Source organism: Catharus ustulatus, chromosome 2, assembly GCF_009819885.2.
Source record: "Catharus ustulatus isolate bCatUst1 chromosome 2, bCatUst1.pri.v2, whole genome shotgun sequence".
NCBI lineage: Eukaryota > Metazoa > Chordata > Aves > Passeriformes > Turdidae > Catharus > Catharus ustulatus.
Genome location: NC_046222.1, coordinates 60,021,404 through 60,041,089, shown reverse-complemented (window position 1 = coordinate 60,041,089; position 19,686 = coordinate 60,021,404). Strand labels below are relative to the sequence as shown.

General features: G+C 37.5%; 1 protein-coding gene across 1 annotated transcript in view; it reads left to right on the top strand.

Annotated features, from left to right (window-relative positions):
- The window catches only part of COG3 (component of oligomeric golgi complex 3), a 30,020-nt gene extending 11,289 nt beyond the window's left edge, over positions 1 to 18,731 (top strand). Inside the window, exons 12-23 of the mRNA XM_033052205.1 lie at positions 588 to 727; positions 1,926 to 2,086; positions 4,164 to 4,269; positions 6,112 to 6,236; positions 7,837 to 7,926; positions 9,787 to 9,907; positions 12,125 to 12,213; positions 12,312 to 12,446; positions 13,397 to 13,472; positions 14,916 to 15,043; positions 15,607 to 15,705; positions 16,888 to 18,731. Coding sequence (XP_032908096.1) covers positions 588 to 727; positions 1,926 to 2,086; positions 4,164 to 4,269; positions 6,112 to 6,236; positions 7,837 to 7,926; positions 9,787 to 9,907; positions 12,125 to 12,213; positions 12,312 to 12,446; positions 13,397 to 13,472; positions 14,916 to 15,043; positions 15,607 to 15,705; positions 16,888 to 16,917 — 1,300 coding nt within the window. The 3' untranslated portion in view covers positions 16,918 to 18,731. The remainder of the gene's footprint in view (positions 1 to 587; positions 728 to 1,925; positions 2,087 to 4,163; positions 4,270 to 6,111; positions 6,237 to 7,836; positions 7,927 to 9,786; positions 9,908 to 12,124; positions 12,214 to 12,311; positions 12,447 to 13,396; positions 13,473 to 14,915; positions 15,044 to 15,606; positions 15,706 to 16,887) is intronic.
- The last annotated feature ends 955 nt before the right edge of the window (positions 18,732 to 19,686 follow it).

Below are 19,686 nucleotides of genomic sequence, written 5' to 3'. Positions count from 1 at the left end.
TGCATGACTTTGGACGTGAAAGAAAATAATAAATTGAAATTGGAGTTCTGGTGTGTCACTGCATTGATATTGTAACTTCACTTAGATTGGAAAGTGTGCTCTGACATGTTGGTAGCTATTACAGAAAACATTACCAAGCTTCTCCTCCTGTGTCCTCCTGGTTCTAAAACACTGTTGAGTACTTGGAATCAGATGGGCTTTTTCTCAAGGGAAAATTTGGGTTATGATTCTGAGCTCAGCAGGAGCTTTTTTTTACACAGAAGCCAAGTAAACCAGTTTGCAGCATCTTCCCTTTGAGTTGTTGGTGTGTTTGGGTTTTTAAAATTTTATTTTAAAATTAATTAAAAGCTGTAACACCATTGTTAAGCAGTTGGTATGCCACATCTTTTAAAAGGAAAACTTCTCCTACTTTGTAGGAAATAGTGGGTTTATGTTGTAAACAATCTTGTCTAAAGTCTTCTATGACACTTTTATTACTCTCCTTTCAAAAATCTTTGCCACAAAACAATCTGTGTTTGTGATAAAATTTTCTTTTGCTTTTGGGGGATCCTGAAAGTATTTTGCTTTGTTTTATTTTTCCTTCACAGTGAACTTTTGGAGAAGTTGTGTCTTTCACTGTATGATGTCCTGAGGCCAATGATCATCCATGTAATTCACTTAGAGACACTTTCTGAACTCTGTGGGATTCTCAAAAATGAGATGCTTGAGGATCATGTACAGAACAATGGTAACTCATAGATTGAATATTATTAATTTTAAGTGTCTTCTTAACTGATAAAATTATTTATTGCATAGTCAGAAATTCTTCTTATTTCTTCCTCGTGGGTCTTCTACTCTTGTCTTTGATGTGTAAAATTAATTATGCTTTTTCATTTATAGTGAAGGTCTGTATTTTTGGGTCTGCATAGCATCATTTAAAGTAGTGTACTGATGTTAATATTGTTTTTTCTAGATTGTACAAATGCTAGCAAGCATTTACCCAGTGCATATGCATGCACCAGGGTTGATTTAAATTAACTTTTCGAATGAACAAATTGCTTCACTTGACCCTGCTAATGCATCATCCCTGTAGAGCTTTCTGCATAATGATGATAAAACAAAGGAATGCAAACATTTTTTTTCATTTCTTCTGAATGTCCTGTTTCCCAGACTAGAAATTGTAACTTCAGCAGAGGAGTTAAGTAGCAGTATAGATTTTGGAGTTTTGTGAATATGCAGAGCTCAGTCTCATAGGAGTGAGCTGACCTGGTGTCTTATTTCATAGTATGACCAGTGTATAATGGAATCCTTTCACAGTCTTTAATGCAGTAAACAGAAACCATCCCTTCATAGCTGGTGTATCACCCAGTGTAGCTCTTTGTCGCTGAAGCTGTCCCAATAATCATGAAGAATTGTTCACTTTCCTGGAAGTATAATTGTAACACTGTTAGGAATGAGCAAAAGCTTGCTGACTTAATCTTTTGGCTTATCATAAGAAGTGTCTTCCTACTACTTAAATTTGGGCTGATACAATAATTCTTAAGTTTGATGTGAGCTGCTTTGGTTCATCTGTTTTTAACAGCTCCCAACAGTCATGCCATGGATATTGGCTATGATAGAACCAAAGCCACTTTGCTTTGTTGCTCCCAGCGAAATTCCACTTAATGTACCTGGGTCTGAAATAATTAGAACTTTTAATTCTAACAGGGCATCTGATGTCATCAGTGTGAGGTTGCATTTTCATTGCCTAATGAAAACCTGGGGAGCCAAAGCAACTGCAGCATGGAGTTAGTAAACTCCTTGTTTGTCACAAATTTGTCTGCATGCCGCTGTTCCAAAAATAACCTGACTTTATCTGCAGCAAGCCAATTTTTTTTTCCCAAACTTGTGTTTCTGTAAGTTTGTTTTGTAATTAACAAGTTTGTGCCTTTTCTTACCTTTGTCAGCTGAACAACTGGGTGCATTTGCAGCGGGTGTCAAGCAGATGTTGGAAGATGTACAAGAGCGCCTTGTCTATAGGACGCATATTTACATTCAGACTGACATCACCGGCTACAAGCCTGCACCAGGCGATCTCGCCTATCCTGACAAGCTGGAAATGATGGAGGTACACCCTCAGCTTTTTCACTGTCCTTGACTTTGTACATGCAGTGTATGCAGCTGTGCAGTATAGTGCTTTGCAACTTGGGTTTTCCTGTTCTTAGGTGTATTTAGTGATACTGGCATTTTTAAATTGACACCTGCTGATTAAATTATGACCCTAAAATAGATGTCAACGTTTTATGTCAAACTTAGTGGCAATGGCAATAGTTCTCACAATTAAAATAGTTTTATCAAAACTTGAAGCTTCTGAATTTTTATTTACATTCTTAAGTAATACAAATTACCCAATGTATTTTCTAGTTGAGCTGGAATTGAAGAGCTGCTTTAGACAGTCCCAGCTAGCTGCAAGTTTGTTTTCAGAATGACTGGTCAACTAGCTTTTGGTAGGCATGTGTGTACCCTGTGCTCAGGCAGTGTGAGAGGAGACTTGCTTTAGATAATTTAACATGTTAGCAATGGCTTCTGGAAGCCTTTTTCAATTTCTTATCAGTATTAGCCATTTTTTAGTCATTCCAAACCGTTTGAGTCAATATTCCTGTTGAAATGGATCAAACCAATTCTACGTACTTTAAAAGGTTAATGCTATATTGATGAAAGTTTCAGAATGAAACGACTCACAAATAAATAAATGGCCAATGAGAAATCTTGAATGAGCTTTTAGCTAGAACAAGCTGCAACTGTTGAAAGCAGTAAAGCATAGTAAAGATTCCCCTCTAAATAACTATTTCCATTCACTTCATAATGGGAGGCCCAAGCTGTCAAAGGAATAAGGTGACTGAAAATGGACTGGCAATATTCAAATTTTATTGCTATATTTTCCTTTCCACCTAGCTACTAGAATAGCTGATGGTGCCTAGAAAATTGTAGGACTTACTTCCAGCTGACCAGTTGGTAGGGAAGCTGCTGTTTGACTACAGAATCAGAACATTGCTTATAAAAAATACAGAAGCTTGCTATCTCTCTCTCTTTTTTTCCCTCTACCTACCTAAATATGTATATTTTGCTGTGGGCTAAAATAAATTAACATTGTGTAACTGTATCCTATTGTGCTCAATTCTTGCCTGCAAACAGACAAAATACTGCAAGAAAATTATCAGTATTGAGCTCATGTTGATATGATATTGTTTTTATACACATCTAAAGCTTTTATTATGCTACAGTTTGTACTTTGGCAGTTTTGTGGGATATCCATAGGGTTTTAAACCCTGAAGCTAGTGAGTTTGTTGAGTACACGCTCTTTGTACTGAAAGTTTAAGGACTAGTAAGCATCTTTAGGCAAATGTTTGGTCTGTATATGAGGCCTTTTTTTCTAACAAAGGTCCTATGGCCCTCCAGTTAAGGAAGAGAAAGTTAATTCCAAATTCAGATATTATGCTACTCTTCATGTCCTCGCAAGACTTCAGTTCTTGCCTGGTTTGAGATTCGTTTTCCTACTTGATTGCTTTTAAACCTCAAAACCTTGCTATTTAGAGAGAACTTCTGTCTTAGTAAATGAATTATTAAAACATTAAAAGCAAAGGGCAGAAGTGTTTCTTGTGCTGTTCTGCTCAAATATTAATGCAGTTCTTTGCCCATTCTTGCTGCCTCTTGTTGCTTTGAAGCAGACCGAGTAGTAGGAAAGGTTGAAGTGTGGAAATGTTGAATAATGTTAGGGGAAGGCTTTTGGTTGAACTCCTGCAGGGAATAAACTAGAGAGTACTTTTGGGCCATTTGCAGATACCATTTATGGAAATAATGCCATCAAAAAATAATCTGTTTAAAATCCAAGTAAGTGTTGAACTGGGTTACCCTATTTTGAACTTTTCTTTCTGGGTGGCCTTATTAGGTCATTATTGAGGGATCAGTAAAACAGGCAAAATGGAAAGAACAGTGCTTTACACAGATACATGTTTGTGAATCTTGATCGTATTGCAATATTTCTGCTACTGTTTTGGAAACATCTGCCTATTTCTTATAAATGTCTGTGAAACACTGGCAACTGAGTGTAGCTGATTTCTTTTACAAGTCAGTATGCTTTTGTCTGTTGTAACCAAAGCAGTGTTACGTGACATTAAAATATCATTGCGTATCTTTCTTTGCAGCAAATTGCACAGAGTTTGAAAGAGGAGCAGAAGAAGCTGCCCTCTGAAGCTTCATTTTCAGATGTCCGGCTAGAAGATCCCGAGTCCTGCAGTTTAGTTAAATCTGGTATGAAATATGTCTCATATTGTCAAATTAATGCATAAAGCTCATGGAATGTGAATGTTAACTTGAACCATCTGTGAGAAACTTGCATGTATCTTAAAGAGTTCTTTTCCTAGACAAATTCTCATAAGCGATTTTGAGAGGTGAACTTTGTCTCAAAGTTTTAGTTTTGTATTTTTTATGAGAAACAGCCTCATCTTGTTCTTTTGGTGCCATTTCTTTGTGCTTCCAGCGCAGTCAATTATGTGAAGCAACTACTTTTACAGCCAACAGCATCTATTGTACTTTGTGTAAACCTGAGCTTTTGTATTCTCCACTGAAAAGTATCCCTGCTGTCAAGAGGTGTACTTGAGGATGCTTTTGTTTGTTAGCTGTGCCAAGATGAGAGAGGTGATTTGATGTGTCAGGCACGTCTCTTAAATTATAGGTATTTACAATAATTCAAAATTTAGTCCTTGACATTTTAAACATGTGACCCATGTGTCTGTAAATTACAGCAAACTAGAATGAAATTCCATAAAATGTGGCTGTTCTGATGCCAGTCATTTGAGTGTTACAAATTTTAAAATTACTGTCGAAGATCCATGAAGAATTTCTCATTTTATCATTGTTCAGAGTCGTACAGTGTTATTTCCCCAGCAGCATCTTTCTCAGCTCTTTATCACTTGTTTCTTGTATTCCTTTTGATTACAAGGTAGTTCTTGCTTTTAGGTTAGAAGCTCTGCAGAGGTGTTTCTAGCAAATCCCATTGAAAATGGAGTTCATCGTATTTCACCCCAGGTGTATGGAATTTGCAAGTCCTGTAAATCTCACTTGCACCCAGGAAATGGAAGGAACCTAAATGGTATAATTTGAAGATACACGTCTGAGATAATTGGGATTATTTGCCCTTCAAAGGTGCTTCTCTCCCATTTCAGTACCTGCAGGAGTAGCTGAAGTGACTAATGAATGGCCTAGGAATCTCAAACTGATAGCATAAGATTTTACAGGCTTTCCAATTACTGTGACAATAAATTTATAGTTGAAAAAAGCAGAAAAATATTACTGGATTATTAAAAATTATTTCTGCACTGATCACATAAACACAAGTGCATTTTCCATCAGTAGGTGAAACTACAAAAATTTAACTTTTTAAAAATGGTTGGTATTTGAAATTAGGAGTTCTGATGACTCGGTTGTTTCCTAGCTTGATTTAAGCACAAAATTTAAAACAGACTTCTGTCTGTCTGTCAGGTGTTGTGAAAATCCATTTTGAGCATACAGAATTATGATGTTTACCCAGAAGGAGCACTTTTTAATGTTTGCAACAACCTCATGGCAAAATTGGTTTTGCTGTTATTTTTACAGTAATTAAAATTATGTTTAAACTCCTTATTTTCTGCAACTATTTAATCCATGTAGGATTATCCCCAGCAGAAAGGAAAACATGAGGAAATAAAGTAGAATGTTTTTTTCCCCTAAGCATCTCCTGTAATTCCATGATCTCTAACCATTTATTTTTCTTCTTTTCTCCTATGCTGTTCTTTTTTCAGTAACTGATCATTTCAGCTGTTTAGCTGAGTGGGAGGTGTGTGTCATTGGAGACGTGCCTGTGAAACTAACTCATTAAAAAGGTCGAGCTGGGCCACCCCTGAAAGCAAACTTGTGTCTTTCACAGGCTTGCACTCGGTTCGCATCAGGAATCTAGTACTGACCTGGTCAGAGGGAAAAAAAATTACTTGTTTGAGTAAAATAAAATGTCATACTTCTCTGCAGAGAGTATAAAGTGCAGTTGATATTACAGTCTCCTTTGGTTGAAAGGACAGATGGGCAAGTTTTTCATGTGTGTATTTTGCTTTTAAACAGGTTCAGCTGAATCCCTTAATCCCAGGCATCAGAGCACAATTTCACCTGCAGATCTGCATGGAATGTGGTATCCTACTGTCAGAAGGACTCTAGTGTGTCTCTCCAAACTGTACAGATGTATAGATGTATGCAAAAATTTCTTTATCTAATTTTTTAAGTGAAGTTACAAAGTTTATAGATATGTCTAAATATTGTAATATAAACTGGGAATGGAAAATTACTGGCCTCTAACCTCTTGGTCTTTCTGCTGCTATCTTTATGTAAAACAGGTGAACTGACAAATTTAGGTCATTAATTTCCAAGACAGTTTTATATTTGTAGAATTAAAAAAATGGCACTGATTTGTACATCTGTTGCTTTTGCAATAGGTATGTCTGGTGTTCAAGAGCTGAGGAGTGAATGGGACAAGAAAAAATAGAAAGTTCTGGCTCAATTACAGGGAATGATTTTATTGCTGAAATTACTGGGTGAATGCATTATTGTGATGTCTCTGGCCTTAGAAATGGTGATTCTACTGCTTCTACATTTTGAAAACGTTCTGAAATTTATTCTGTGGCACATGTCTTCATGTTCCAAAACATAGGAACACATTTCCAAAGTTTAAGACAGTGGAAATCTTCTTGTGTAGCAGAAACAAAAGAAGTGTTTACTTAACACATATTTTAAGACCTTACCATTAAATTATGTTTTGTGTTGCTCACTTAACAGCGTATAAGGCCGATAAATCTTGGAGGAAGCTAATGCAAGTGTTTTTGCTCTTCTGCATGTGTTGTATCTTTATTAGATACATTTAATGGATTTCAGAATGTTTTTGATGGGTGTTACATGAAACTCCTGCCAAGATGCTATTGCTAAAAAAGAAGCTGGAAAGTAGTAATGCTTTATTGCTTAAAATATCAATCCCAATAAAGACAGATGAATATTTGACCTTGTTTTCAGCTAGACCTTTGTAAATGAGGTGGTTTCTGCATTGTTTGCAAGGCTCATTTACAGTATGTCTGCACAGAGGTTAATTTAGTTTTCCCCTGAGACACTATAGCAGAATTGGTGCCACTTGCCTGCACCCTGTAGATAGAGAAGAGATGAATGAAGTGGTGCTGGCAAGTCTGGGGCAGTCAGGGCTCTCCTGTGCTCTGTTGCAGTGCTGATGGGGGTGAGCTGTGTTCCTACGGCTGGCTCAGCTGTAGGATTATATTGCTGCCACTTAAGGACTTGCTCTGTGTCCCCTGGGCCATGGCAGCTGTCGTGTTTGTTTACTAAGCTGTCACAAATGTGAGGTAATTTGAGTTTGCCCGAGGTTAAGCTCACTCGAATGATCTCGTGTCTATTGCAAGTGTAGCTTGCACGCACAGGTAGTTGCCCTGGCACACGAAGAAGTGTCTGGTCAGGTTACTCAGCACACACCATTCATGCTGTTGGCTCTGAATGTGTGAGGTGTCACTGACCATGTCACTGCCCAGGTGCCAGTTCAGAGCTGCAGGGTGAGCAGGCCATGCTTGTGTGGGTGAGTGCTTGTAGCAGCAGCACCAGCCTGAGTGCTTGTAGCAGGCTTTTGTAATGTGAATGCTTCGTCCTGTGTCACTGCACTGGGCCAACAGGTTTGTAGCTAGTTAATCTGGAGTTTTTTAAGCTGGTAAACACATCGTTCACAAAGTGCAACTTTTAAAATTCTGCCTACACTTTACTAACACCTCTTTTTTTCGTTTGATTTCCTCTTCCCTGCAGAGGGCAGTGTTTCAGGGATTATCGCAAGAGGCCTTATCTGCCTGCATCCAGTCGCTGCTGGGAGCTGCTGATTCCATTAGCAAAAACAAGGTCAGAATCTGTGCTTTGGGTATAGTTTCCACAGCCCCCAGCCCCTTGTATATCTAAAGTCACGAAGCAGCGGTTCAGAATTCTGTTAAAATTTTAGTCAAAGCATGTTGCTCTGCCCCCAGAGACTTGAGGGATTTGCCAGTTCTTCGTTATGGTTAATGTATTGCGGGGCAAAGATAATGATTCACATGTTAGCCTGTCAGAAAAGCTGGAATACAGATCATAGCAATCGTGTTTACAGGCTGCTCTAACTCATGGGAATTCAGTGAGGTGATGCCTAAAGAGAAATTTCTGCTAGAGGACTTTGCTCTCTGTATTTATTTTCACTGTCTGTTACTCTTTTCTCTTTTTCTCTGCCTTCATTGTTTGAATTTTCAAAAATCTTTCTAACTTATGTTAAAAAAGAAGTTTTCTTTCTAACTGGGAAGAAGTTTTAAGTATTCTCTTCTCAGAACTGTATGATCAAAAGATTTGATCTCATCTGTTATTCAGAATTCAATAGAGATTCATCAAGTCATTTAAACTTTAACTGTGTTTAAGTAGTTGGAGTAAACTTTCTTTTTCTTGTCACAGTTCCTTTAAATCTTGTAGTAATTTGTTAATTCCTAACAGCCAGGAAGTGAATTAAAAAAAAACCTCTTAGTAGGCTAAGATTGTTGGATTTTTATAAGCAGTAAATATTAGGTAATGAAAAAGGTTTTAGTTCTCATTGAAAGTGATCTGTTTTAAAGTCTCTCTTTTGAGTGTCCTTTGAAAAATATCTGTTAAACACATAGCATCTTTAAAAAGAAATTCAAGCCACATTTCTCTTTCGCTTGGGCAGATAACTATTTTCCTGTGTAACTGATTCAGAATTCTAGTTAAACACCAATTCCAGCACTGTGTACCTGGGCAGCATTGACTTAAAAGTATTGCAGAGAATGAATCTCATCCTGCAGTGATCCCTAAATAAGTTGGCTCAGAACTAGGATCTCTACCACTTCATTCGTGATGCATGTTAATTTAATTTTATCTGGTGAAATGATGCATATAAGAATTTTAAAAAAGCCAAACCCAAACAACTCAAGAAGCCCTTTTCACCACTCATTTTTAGTGAAATTTCTGTTTGTTGAAACTGCGGATTTAAATCTGATTTCTTCTTTTCTGTTTTATTGAACATTATATCAAGTAAAGTTCTCGTCCAGCTTGCAAAAACAAATTTGAATTCTAGAGTCCTCTTCCTTTTACCTCAATCAGCTATGAACTTTAAAACCAGCTTGCAGTATAAAGCATGTGGTTAAAATAACAAGCAGAGCAAAACTGATCATTTTAATGGTGTGAACTTGGCGTTCTTTTACTCTTTGTATCTTTGCTGTACTGTTTAGAAATTAACTAAGCTTTGTGTTTAATGACATGAGAAAAATGCATTGTAAGACCTTTGCAGAACAGCATAGTTAATCAAGGTTATTACAGGAACATTAACTTTTTTTAGTCATTGTAATGATGAAAACAAATTTAGAACCTCATGTTTTTTGGCTATAAATTATATGAATTACATGAAATAATTCCTCTCTCTGAAGAAGAATAAATTTGTATCTTTCAAATAGTGAATACCTTTACTTAATGAGGACATTTAGTAATATGGCTGTGTAATCTAATTCTTCTGAGAAATGAGAATAAGGTCTGCTTCTGTAGTGCAGTGTATTAGGAATAGTACAGGAGTGGGATTTGTTGATCCCAGAGTGTGGGTAATGACACTACAGACTAATGGAAAAAGCTTGTTAACTAATAAAAGTGGAAATGCTGAAACTTTGCTCTTCATTTAATTGCTTGGGTATTTTTTTTCCCCATGTAATGCATGTTCTTTCTCTTGTGCTGTAGACCCAGGTTGATGGACAACTTTTCTTAATAAAACACCTTCTGATTCTTCGTGAACAAATTGCTCCTTTCCACACTGATTTCACCATTAAGGAAATTTCCCTGGACCTTAAGAAAACTAGAGGTACTGAACAGTTGCTGGCTACAGAATGGGATGGGATTGTCCTCCCTTTGTGCCAGCAAAAGTTATGGGTTTATTTTATGTTCACTTGCAATGACCTGTATGCTTTTTCTAATCTCTTGCTTTGTTCCTAGCTTCTCTGAAAAAAACCAAAACCATTCTCCTGTTTAGGGCAATTCAAGATGTATCTATTAAATCCTTTATTTTTGTATGAAATGCATTTGCCTACTTTCACTGCTGACCTAACTAATTTTTCCAGTCTTTTTTAAGAACAGCTAAGTAATCTACATTTCTATTGCACAGAGATGTCTTTCCTCTTTTCTTAACTGTTAAAGGAATGTTTTTCCTTACTGCTGCTTAGCAGGTGAATTTAACAATGTGTAGTCAACCTAGCTAGAGCAAACTAAGATTTCCTGGACCTTTCTATAAGGTTTTTGTTTTGAGAAAGATTTCTTATTTCGCAAGTTTAATGAGCAGTATTGGTATTATGTAGCAAGCATGTCTCTTGTAGGAAAATAGAAGTAGTGGTCATGGTCATAGTTTTTGAAATTGTACTATTGTTCCCTTGTAAAATTCAGGAAAAAAACCTCTTAATACAGAATTGAATTGTCATGAACTTTCCAAGTTATAAGGATAATGGGAAAAAATTACTGGAAGCATGTTAAGTTTCTCTCCATCCATTCCAGAAGAGAAAGCTGAATAAATAACTTCTCTTTCTTGCTAATATGCTGCAGTCTTAACTCTGAAGCAAGCATTTCTTACACTAATCATTTCACTTGTTGCATTTGAACATCAATGAAACCTCCTACCTGTTGAGTGGTTTCTAGTTGACTGGAGGTTAAAGGGCAAATACATCCTTTTGGTGTTTTGCCCTGGCTGACACACAAGTTTGTTCTCCATCTTCATTTAATGGAATAAATTTTTGTGCCAGCCAGTGCTTTGCAGGTGGTAGTGGTAAGTAATGGAAAACGGTTTCTTTATATTGGGTGGTGGTGGCAGTGGTGTTGAAAAGATGTATGTTGTGCTGAATTCTTACTGTGTGTTACATAAGCCAGTAGGGCTTTTATATTTGGGATAAGTTGTAGAAGAAAAATAACATGGCTAGTAGTTTTACTGTGTTCTAGCCAAACTTTCTGCACACAGGTTTAATATTTAATTTGATATTTACGAATGGAATGATACTGCTTGCTGTAAAAGTCATGCTTTTGCCCAGTTTCTCTGAAATGCTATAACATTAAGGTTCATGTAACTGAAAAATTAGGTGGGAAAAAGGACTAGCTCATAGTCTTCTAATCAAGAATTTGGGAAATCTTTAGAATTTCTCAAATTGCTGATAAAAAATTCTAAGAACAAAGATAATCTTGCTCTGTGTTCACCTTTCTCCGCATAGGAGTGCAGATTCTTAGTTCAGTGCGAAACCTACAATCCTATATATTTGGTATTCTCTCATTTAATGCCTCAGAGAACACTTTTTTTACTCTTTTGTCTTTTTTCCCTCCCCCTGTTTTATACAGAGTGGAGAATTACTTTTGAAATGGGAAAAAAACCCCAGATGGATATGTAGGATGATAAATGGTTGACAGGAGGGTAAAAAGCTGTACTGCAACTAATAATTTTCTTTTTCCCGGTTTGACTAGATTTCAACTTGACAGCATCCTGTTAAGACTATAGGTGTAATTTCAGTATTGTGTTAATTACAGACATTGTTGCTTTTCCTTCTTGAGAGTTCTGTACACAACATAAACATGAATGTTTCTCAACCTTGATGTTTTGTTGTTTAGTCCTACCTAAATTAGCTAAGCACTGAAGAAAAAAGTGCCAGTTCAAAGGCATTTCATACAACTATAGTTGGTTTTCCCAGTGGTTTTGCAATGTGTGCAAAATTTTTCATATTGTTTGTAAATGCCTAAATAGCTTGTGTAAAATCTTCCACTTGGAGATACAGTAACAAGAAGAGGAGACCTCGCACTATTTTCATGCTCAGAGCACTACAGTTAATATCAGCAACTTGTTCAGTTTCTTGTAATGTATTTATCTGTTTAGACTGTGCAGCTGTTAGGTACAGGTGTACCATAGGTGCCATTGAAAAGTAGTGAATTAAGCTTTGTGTGCTGTCATAATCATTCATGCTGGGTCATTTTTTATGCATAAATGAGTGATTAGAGTTTGTAGTTCCTGAGTGGCATTGACTTACAGTGTGAGTGACTTTCTGATTCACAGATGCAGCATTTAAAATCCTGAATCCTAAGGCAGTTTCAAGATTTTTTAGACTAAACAGCAACAACGCCTTGATACAGTTCTTACTGGAGGTAATGCAGAATCTTATTGTGTTAAGAATAATTGGGTCATTTAGGTGTGTGGTGATCTCTGGCAAATAAAAGAAGAGAATTGTCATTCTCTGTTCAAGGGTACACCAGAAATCAGAGAACATTATATTGACTCCAAGAAAGACGTAGATCGTCACCTGAAATCAGCTTGCGAGCAGTTTATTCAGCAGCAAACCAAACAGTTTATAGAACAGCTGGAGGAGTTCATGACAAAGGTACAGATGTGTTGTATGTTTGTTAACATAACTGAAGGACTGGTAGGATAAGGGAATTGGTATTTAAATTGGGTATATGACAAGGTGCTAGTTCTGTGTGATTAGCTGAAGATAATGTGCTTTCCTTTAAGTTCCAACAGCAATTTTCCAGGCAAGAAGCTTTAATTTTTCCTTGAATTGTAACAGGTGTGTGAAGGCTGGAAGGAGCTTTTGTTTTTGCAGGAACTGCTTTGACTGCATTTGTAAGCCTTCAAAAGCAGTCTTGGGTTGCGTGTGTCCTTGCTTGAGGGAAGTCTTGGAGTATTAGATGCCTTGTTGTAGCTACATACAATACATTTCTTTCTAGAACCTTCTGAAGAGGCCAGAATTTCTAGGTATCTTGAGAAAACCTTGCAACAGAATCTATTCTGAACCTTAGGTCCTGAAAATAACTGACATGACCTCTCAGAAAGTGGGGCTACATCACTACATGGACTGCAGATATCCCAGCTGCTGACTTTTTGACAAGTTAGAAGATTACAGTATTAAATTTACTCATGCCTGTCATGCTGGGATAGGGGGTCAGTGGCATGCCTAAAAATGGTTAACTGGTGAGATTGATAGATTGTCTGAGTGATCTCAATGAATTCATTGGGAATCTGGGGAGTTTGAACTAAGCTGCTTAAGGATAAGTCTCTTTTGAGGTTTTGTATCCTTAGGTGCCTAAGCATCTTTGTAAATTTAATCCCATTTTGAATTTTACTTTCAAGAATTGATCACGGTTGTAATTTTGAATTGCATTTCTGTCAAGCTGCTTCCTCTGTGTGTTGTTAAGTCAAGCCATGGAAGAGACAGAGCAGTGGAGATTCTGTACGCTATGGTATCTAAGAGAGTTGTGCAATTTTTACTTGGTCATTTTGTTGGGAACTCAACTGAAAGAAACATTGCTTTATTGATTTTACTTGTTTTAGGTAGCTGCTTTAAAAACAATGGCCACTCAAGGAGGTCCCAATTACAGCCTTTCACAGCAACCTTGGGCACAACCAGGTATTTCCTTTGGTTTATATTCATGTTACTGTTAGGAATCTGAAGAGGTGGTCAGAATAACTTGGACTGAGAGACTGTGATTGATTTTGAAAAATTATACATATAAGAACTGTCTACCGTTTTCTTGCAAATCCTGGCTTCCATTTTAGCCTGTGTGTTATTTGAAATGTCTTAAGCCAGCTCTAAAAACCTGACAAACTTCAGAATATGTATTTAATTGGTGCAGTAGATTAATCCCTTGAGTATTTCTCTGGCTGTGATTGTTCTTGCATGTAAACCACATTTCTGCAACTGCATGCAGAATGTGCTAAAGGAATTAATTGATTACGTTACGATAAAGCTTTTCCTTTTGTAGGAAGGAATGAATCCTCATTGAAACCCTTATTGTCTGTACATTTGGTATTTACTTTGTTTTCAGTTTTCCTGTCTCTATGCAAAAATGGAATCTGGGTTTGTGTCCCTGTTTTTTAAAAACTCAAATGTGAATGCTCCATAGGAACATTTGGAGCAGTTTTAGATGCTCCTGGATTGTTTTGCTCTTCACATGACAAAGTTGTGCTTCTGGGTGAAAAAATCTGATTATTCCAAATCATACATTGGAACCTTCTGTTGCATCATATTCTTAAGATGCAAAGCCAGCCATGTTCATACATAATTCAGTGCTGCTCCATGGGTCAGACACTCAAGGGCTAACTCGAGCTTCTGCTTAATATCTCCCGCTTCTTCAGGAGTATTTTTAATGTTTGTTTGGAGATAACTGTGTAGAAGCAGATCGAAGCAGAGCTTCTGCTGTTTTCCTGGAGTCACTTGTCTGGGAAGTGGGACTAGGCAGAAAATATAGATGTGGCAGAATTTGAGGAGGGGCAAAACCCATCTAGGATATTAACTTCAGTACTTTAAAACTACAAAATACATTTTTCCCCTGGCCTTTAAACAATGATCTTGTAAAGTCATTAAAATTCATAGCAATAAAGGAAGGTCTTGTCTGACAGCGGATTCCTGTCTGGTTAATTCAAAATCCAGATTTCTGTGCAGCCTTTCCTCTCAAAGACATGGCCTATGATCAGTAAGGAGAATTTGTGATATTCTGTTCTCTTTATTAGCACTGTTTTCCATCAGTTTCTTTTCCAGGTGAGTTTTCTGGGAGGGAACCTATATAGAACTTCATTACTTGGAAGGGCTGTGATTTCAGAAACCTCAGGAGGATGTGGTAGCTGTCAGAACTGGGGTGGGTGCATTTTCTGCAGGGAAGGGAAGCAGTGTCTGGTAGGCTGTGGTCCTGTGATGGGTTTGACACTGCACAGTCCAGCACCCCCTCTCTCCCTTCCACTCAAACCTGTGGTAATGATCTGCTCCAGGAGAGTGAAGGTGATTTTCTGGGGCGTAGTTTCAGCAAGCAGAACTCCATTTTAACCTGTTACACATATTTTCTTTTACTTTCAGCAAAGATCAACGATCTGGTCTCTTCCACTTACAAGACAATAAAAACAAAGTTGCCATCAACTTTACGAAGCATGTCCTTATACTTGTCCAATAAAGATACAGAATTAATTCTGTTTAAGCCAGTCAGGGTGAGTATTGCTGCCATGTTTTCCTGTAGATATTCCATGGGTGATATCTTTAGTTTAAAAAAGCCAAATCCAAACAGCTCTCACCTGTACTATGCAACACACATATTACAGGGAAGTAACTGCTGCTCTTTACTGTGTACATCTTCCACTTGGCACCAAATGAGTTACCATAAGGAAAATCAACTCTGTCCCATACCAACCAGTTGATTTTGGTCAGTTATGCATGGGCAGGAGCACCAGAAGCAGAGAGGATGATACGGATTCAGTGGAAAACCTGCTGTAAACCACCAGAAGAGCCAAACTTGAGTTTTAAACTTCCAGGTTAAGTCTTTAGGACTCAGTGTTTCACTTTAGCACATCTTAGCTGAAGTTTTTATCTCACAACTGATGTGGATTCCTTGTAGGTGTTTTGGGGATTGTTTTAATAAAGTTTTGAAGTGTGACTGCTTCTCCCTACCTGGTCACTTCAGTAGCTATTCTGTGTACATTGTGTTTGTTCTGTTCATGTTTAAGATGGGTGTTCTGTTTTTTAATATTGATTTTTTTCTTCTTTCCTTTAAAAGAATAACATTCAGCAAATGTTCCAGAAACTTCATGCTCTGTTAAAGGAAGAATTTAGTAGTGAAGACCTCCAGATCATAGCTTGTCCTTCAATGGAACAGGTATATATCGAAACTCCCTATTTTATCAGTTGCTCTTTCATGTGACTGGCTTTTATACACATTAATTTTTAAAATTTTTCCTATTTCCCGTGTTTGGAATCATTATTTATTTCTTATCCCCCTTAATACTGGATGATTAAACTTTGGGTTTTATCTGATCTTAAGACTATTAGCTAGGAGGGGACTTTGGTTGGGTTTTTTCAATGAATGTCTAATAGATTTTCTTAAAGCAAGGTGGTGATTGATGTTGCTGGGGATTGAGTTGCACAGCATTGTAGAAGAGTCTTGCCATTTCCTGGCATTGTCTTCTTGGAAAGGTATCAAAGCCAGTGAATATGCCTTTAAAAAACCTGTGCATTTGAAGGCAGTATTTCTTTTGACAAATACAAAAAGCAGCAGCTTTTACATTTAGGAAGCACAAGAATGAATTACTAGAGTGCATTTTAAGTGAATTGTATTGAGAAAATGTGCAGATTTTATGGAAGTGTAACCCTACATGGTCTTTAGTCTCAGAGATAATTTGGGTTAAGAATTCCCTATTTTAGAATTCTTTGTCAGAAACCAAGTAGGCTTTTAAAAATATTGCTTTGACCTTAGTAGTCTTGGGAATGTGGGTAGAATCTTGATTATCTCAGGATGCCAGTATTTAAACAGATAATCTAGTTTATGGATTAGAGAATGTTGTCTTCAGTGTGTGTGGCCACAGGAATGTATGATAACTGTCCTGGAGCACTGAGTGGGAGTGATGCACCATAAGGAGTTGGTGTTATCCTAGAGGAGATGGTTTCCTCTTATTGTTTATCTGATGAACCTTAGGATCACTTATCCTGCAACTGAAGTGTGTGGGAAACCATATTGTAATCTATGGGAAACAAGTACTGTGAAGGATCTCAAACGTGTTTCAGGTATTTGAGGTGGATGGTTTTTTGGAAATTCTTCAGTTTTTTGGAATTTATTGACAACAAATGAAATTATCTTAGGAAGTTTATCACAGTGGTTTGTGAGTGCTGACATAAGTGGTCAGCATGGTCAACAGTTGCATTTTAAAAAGCCTCTGAGTAGACATTTCAGTGGAAATTTTGACTGTTGTCTTCTAGGAGTCCTGTTTAAAGGTTAAATATGACACATCAGTTCTGAAACTTGTCTGCTCTGTCTAACACAGGCTTTCATTTTGTCTTTCAGGTGAACTTGCTGTTGTCGATGTCCAAGTAGCCCAACAGTGAGGCTGCTTGGAATAAGCTTCAGTCAAATGCCAGGGAGTGAAGGGAATGCAGAGACATTTGCTTGAAGTAAACGAAGGATCCCACTGTGCAGTCCAGTCTGCATCAAAACTATCCAGGCTGCTTAACCCTACTTTTGGGGAAAAAACCCAAAATGAACAGGTTTGTTGATTGGTAAAGGTCTTCCTGTTCATTGGCTTGAGCTGTGGGCAGAAGAAAATGAAACAAAAACCTCTTTGGTGATCACTCTTATGGAAGCTCAAATACTGCCTTTCCCAGATATTTTCTTGTTTGTTCTTTTTAATTTAAAAACCATTCTTGCTTGCCCTTGATGTACCCAGTGGAAAGTCACACTTTCAAAAAGACGCTGGAAATACAGTGCAGAAAATCAAATGAGAGCAGCATATATATTTGTGAGACTTGGGAGATGACAATTTTGACTTAAGCAGGCATGCTCTGAGTTTTTCTTTAACTTCCCTGAAGATCCTGGTAATCCACCACATGCTTGGAAGTAATTGAGAGGTTCTTGCTTGAGAAAACTTAATCTCCCACATGTGAAGTGTTCTTGAAACACTGGATGGGCTGTCTTTCTTACACTCTTGTGATTGGGAGCTGTGAGGTCTGACCTGAAGTGTCATACTCTAGCCTTTCTCCATCTCAGATTCTTGGGATTTGCAGTAGAAAGCTGTGCAACATAATTTCTGTTGTTTCTGAGGGAACCATATATTTTTAGATGCTTTGCAGCAGTGCTTAGCATTGAGGTTTTCAACTGCCTAATTTTAGGGCAGGGTTGGTATTTTTGCCTTTCCCAAGATCAGATGGTGGTGTCACATTGTTCAAAGTGGGAAGAGAGTCTGGAACTTACACAGCCTTTGTGCTGTGGACAAAGTGCTGATCAGAGGGTGTGGGGACACCTGAAACCTGATGTGCAAGGCTTTCAAAACTGCATTGTAAAGAGGGGATAAGTACTCATAACTGGTAAACAGTGCATGCTGTTGAATGAGCATTAATTGGACATTAGTGTTCAAAGCTGGATGCCAAATGCCTGGCCCTTAATGGAATGGAACTTAATGGAACTTCAGGGTGTCTCAGTGTGTAAATCTTTGTTGTGCAGCACTGCAAAATGAAAATGTAGTGGGTGATGTGACAGATTTTAAACTTATTTATAAAGCCTGTTGTGTACTTTTGAATATGAAGAAATTTCCTTGCACATCGGTGGTATTTTGATTTCATAATTTTCTTGTTATAAGTAACAAGGCTGGAGTATAAGATGGTGGGATTGAAAGCTACCACAAGAAGTGTTACAGCAGTGGTGCTGAGATACATAAATGGTACTTATAGGACCTTACATGACTCCTTAAAAATTAAGTAAAGGCACTAACAAGGAGAAGAACTTGCCCTTTCCCTTTACTTATGTAGAAATACAGGCTGTAAAATAATGTCCAGTGCATTGTAATATATGTATATTTGTTTTTTATAAAGTTTTTCAGAAGGAATGCATGGTCACTGTACAGAGTTATGAGTGACTTAATACAGACATTGTACAGAAGAGATGTGAAGGGTAAACCATGGCAGTAGTCACTTGTGCTTGGGATCTTTTTCTCTCTTAGAGTACCCAGACAGCTCTGGGACAACTGGTGGAAGGATTAGAAGAGCAATCAGTTTATACAGCCTGTTTGCTAAATGAACATTTGTTTAAACATGTACAGTTTCAGATATTTACGTTTACAAATAATGTAAATACTTTCAAAAGATTAATTTAAGATGCTTTATATTACCTGACTAGAAACTTGCTGTTTTTAATTTTTTTAAATAAAAATGTTGCCTCCTATTTTGGTCCAAGAGTAAAGCTTTATTCTGTATCCTGAGGCTTGTCTGTCAAGATAACTGTAATACAGAGACAATAAACATCCTGTAAGCACAGGTTGTGCATTGCTGAGAAGTGTTCTTTTTTTAGCAGTGACAGAATTGAGTTTATTTGGCACAGATATATACCTGAGTGCTAAAGTACAGCTAATTGTTAAATTAATGCCTCTTCATGGTTATAATAAAAGTAAATTTGTATTTTCTTTACTGACAAGCAGTCTTGTGTGAATAAATGGTCTCCTTCCTTGCACTTTTGTTAGAAGGGAGAAAACAAAACTGTAATACAAGAACATATTTTAACTAAGTTGGCTTTTACTAAGAGAACTTGGGAGCTGGTGGCAGAAAACACAAATATTACTGTGTTTGCTGACTGTTCTTGCCTGGTTACTCACAGACTCATCTTCCCAGAGTTTCTCATTACCCTGTAGTGCTCTTCTGGCCCTTGGTGTAAAACGCATCACGCAGAAGTTTGTGGTTTGTTCCCTGTAATGCCAGCATGAAGCTTCCCTTCACCCTCTGGCTTTCACAATGTCATTTGAATGAGTTATCAAAGTAAAAGGTCTCCTTCCCTGTGGAATTTGGTTTCTGTCCAGAGGTATGGGTCAGTGATGTGTGACTAGAGCTTCCTGGTCACTTGGAGCCTTCTCTAGGGGTCTGGCTCTTTGGATTGCATCTTGTAAATGAGGTGATTGCCTGGCCAGCTTTTGGACAACAGTGATCCCTGCAGCAAAATCTTATGCTGTGCCATGTGTTTTCCAAGCAAAACTTAATAGTCCTTTTCTCAAACTGCATATTTAGTATGGACAAAGTGATGTGGATATGAAAAGGTGGAATAGTCTGTGAAGCAAAACCTGGTGACTGCAGGTAGATCCAGCTCTGTCCACAAATGCTGTTT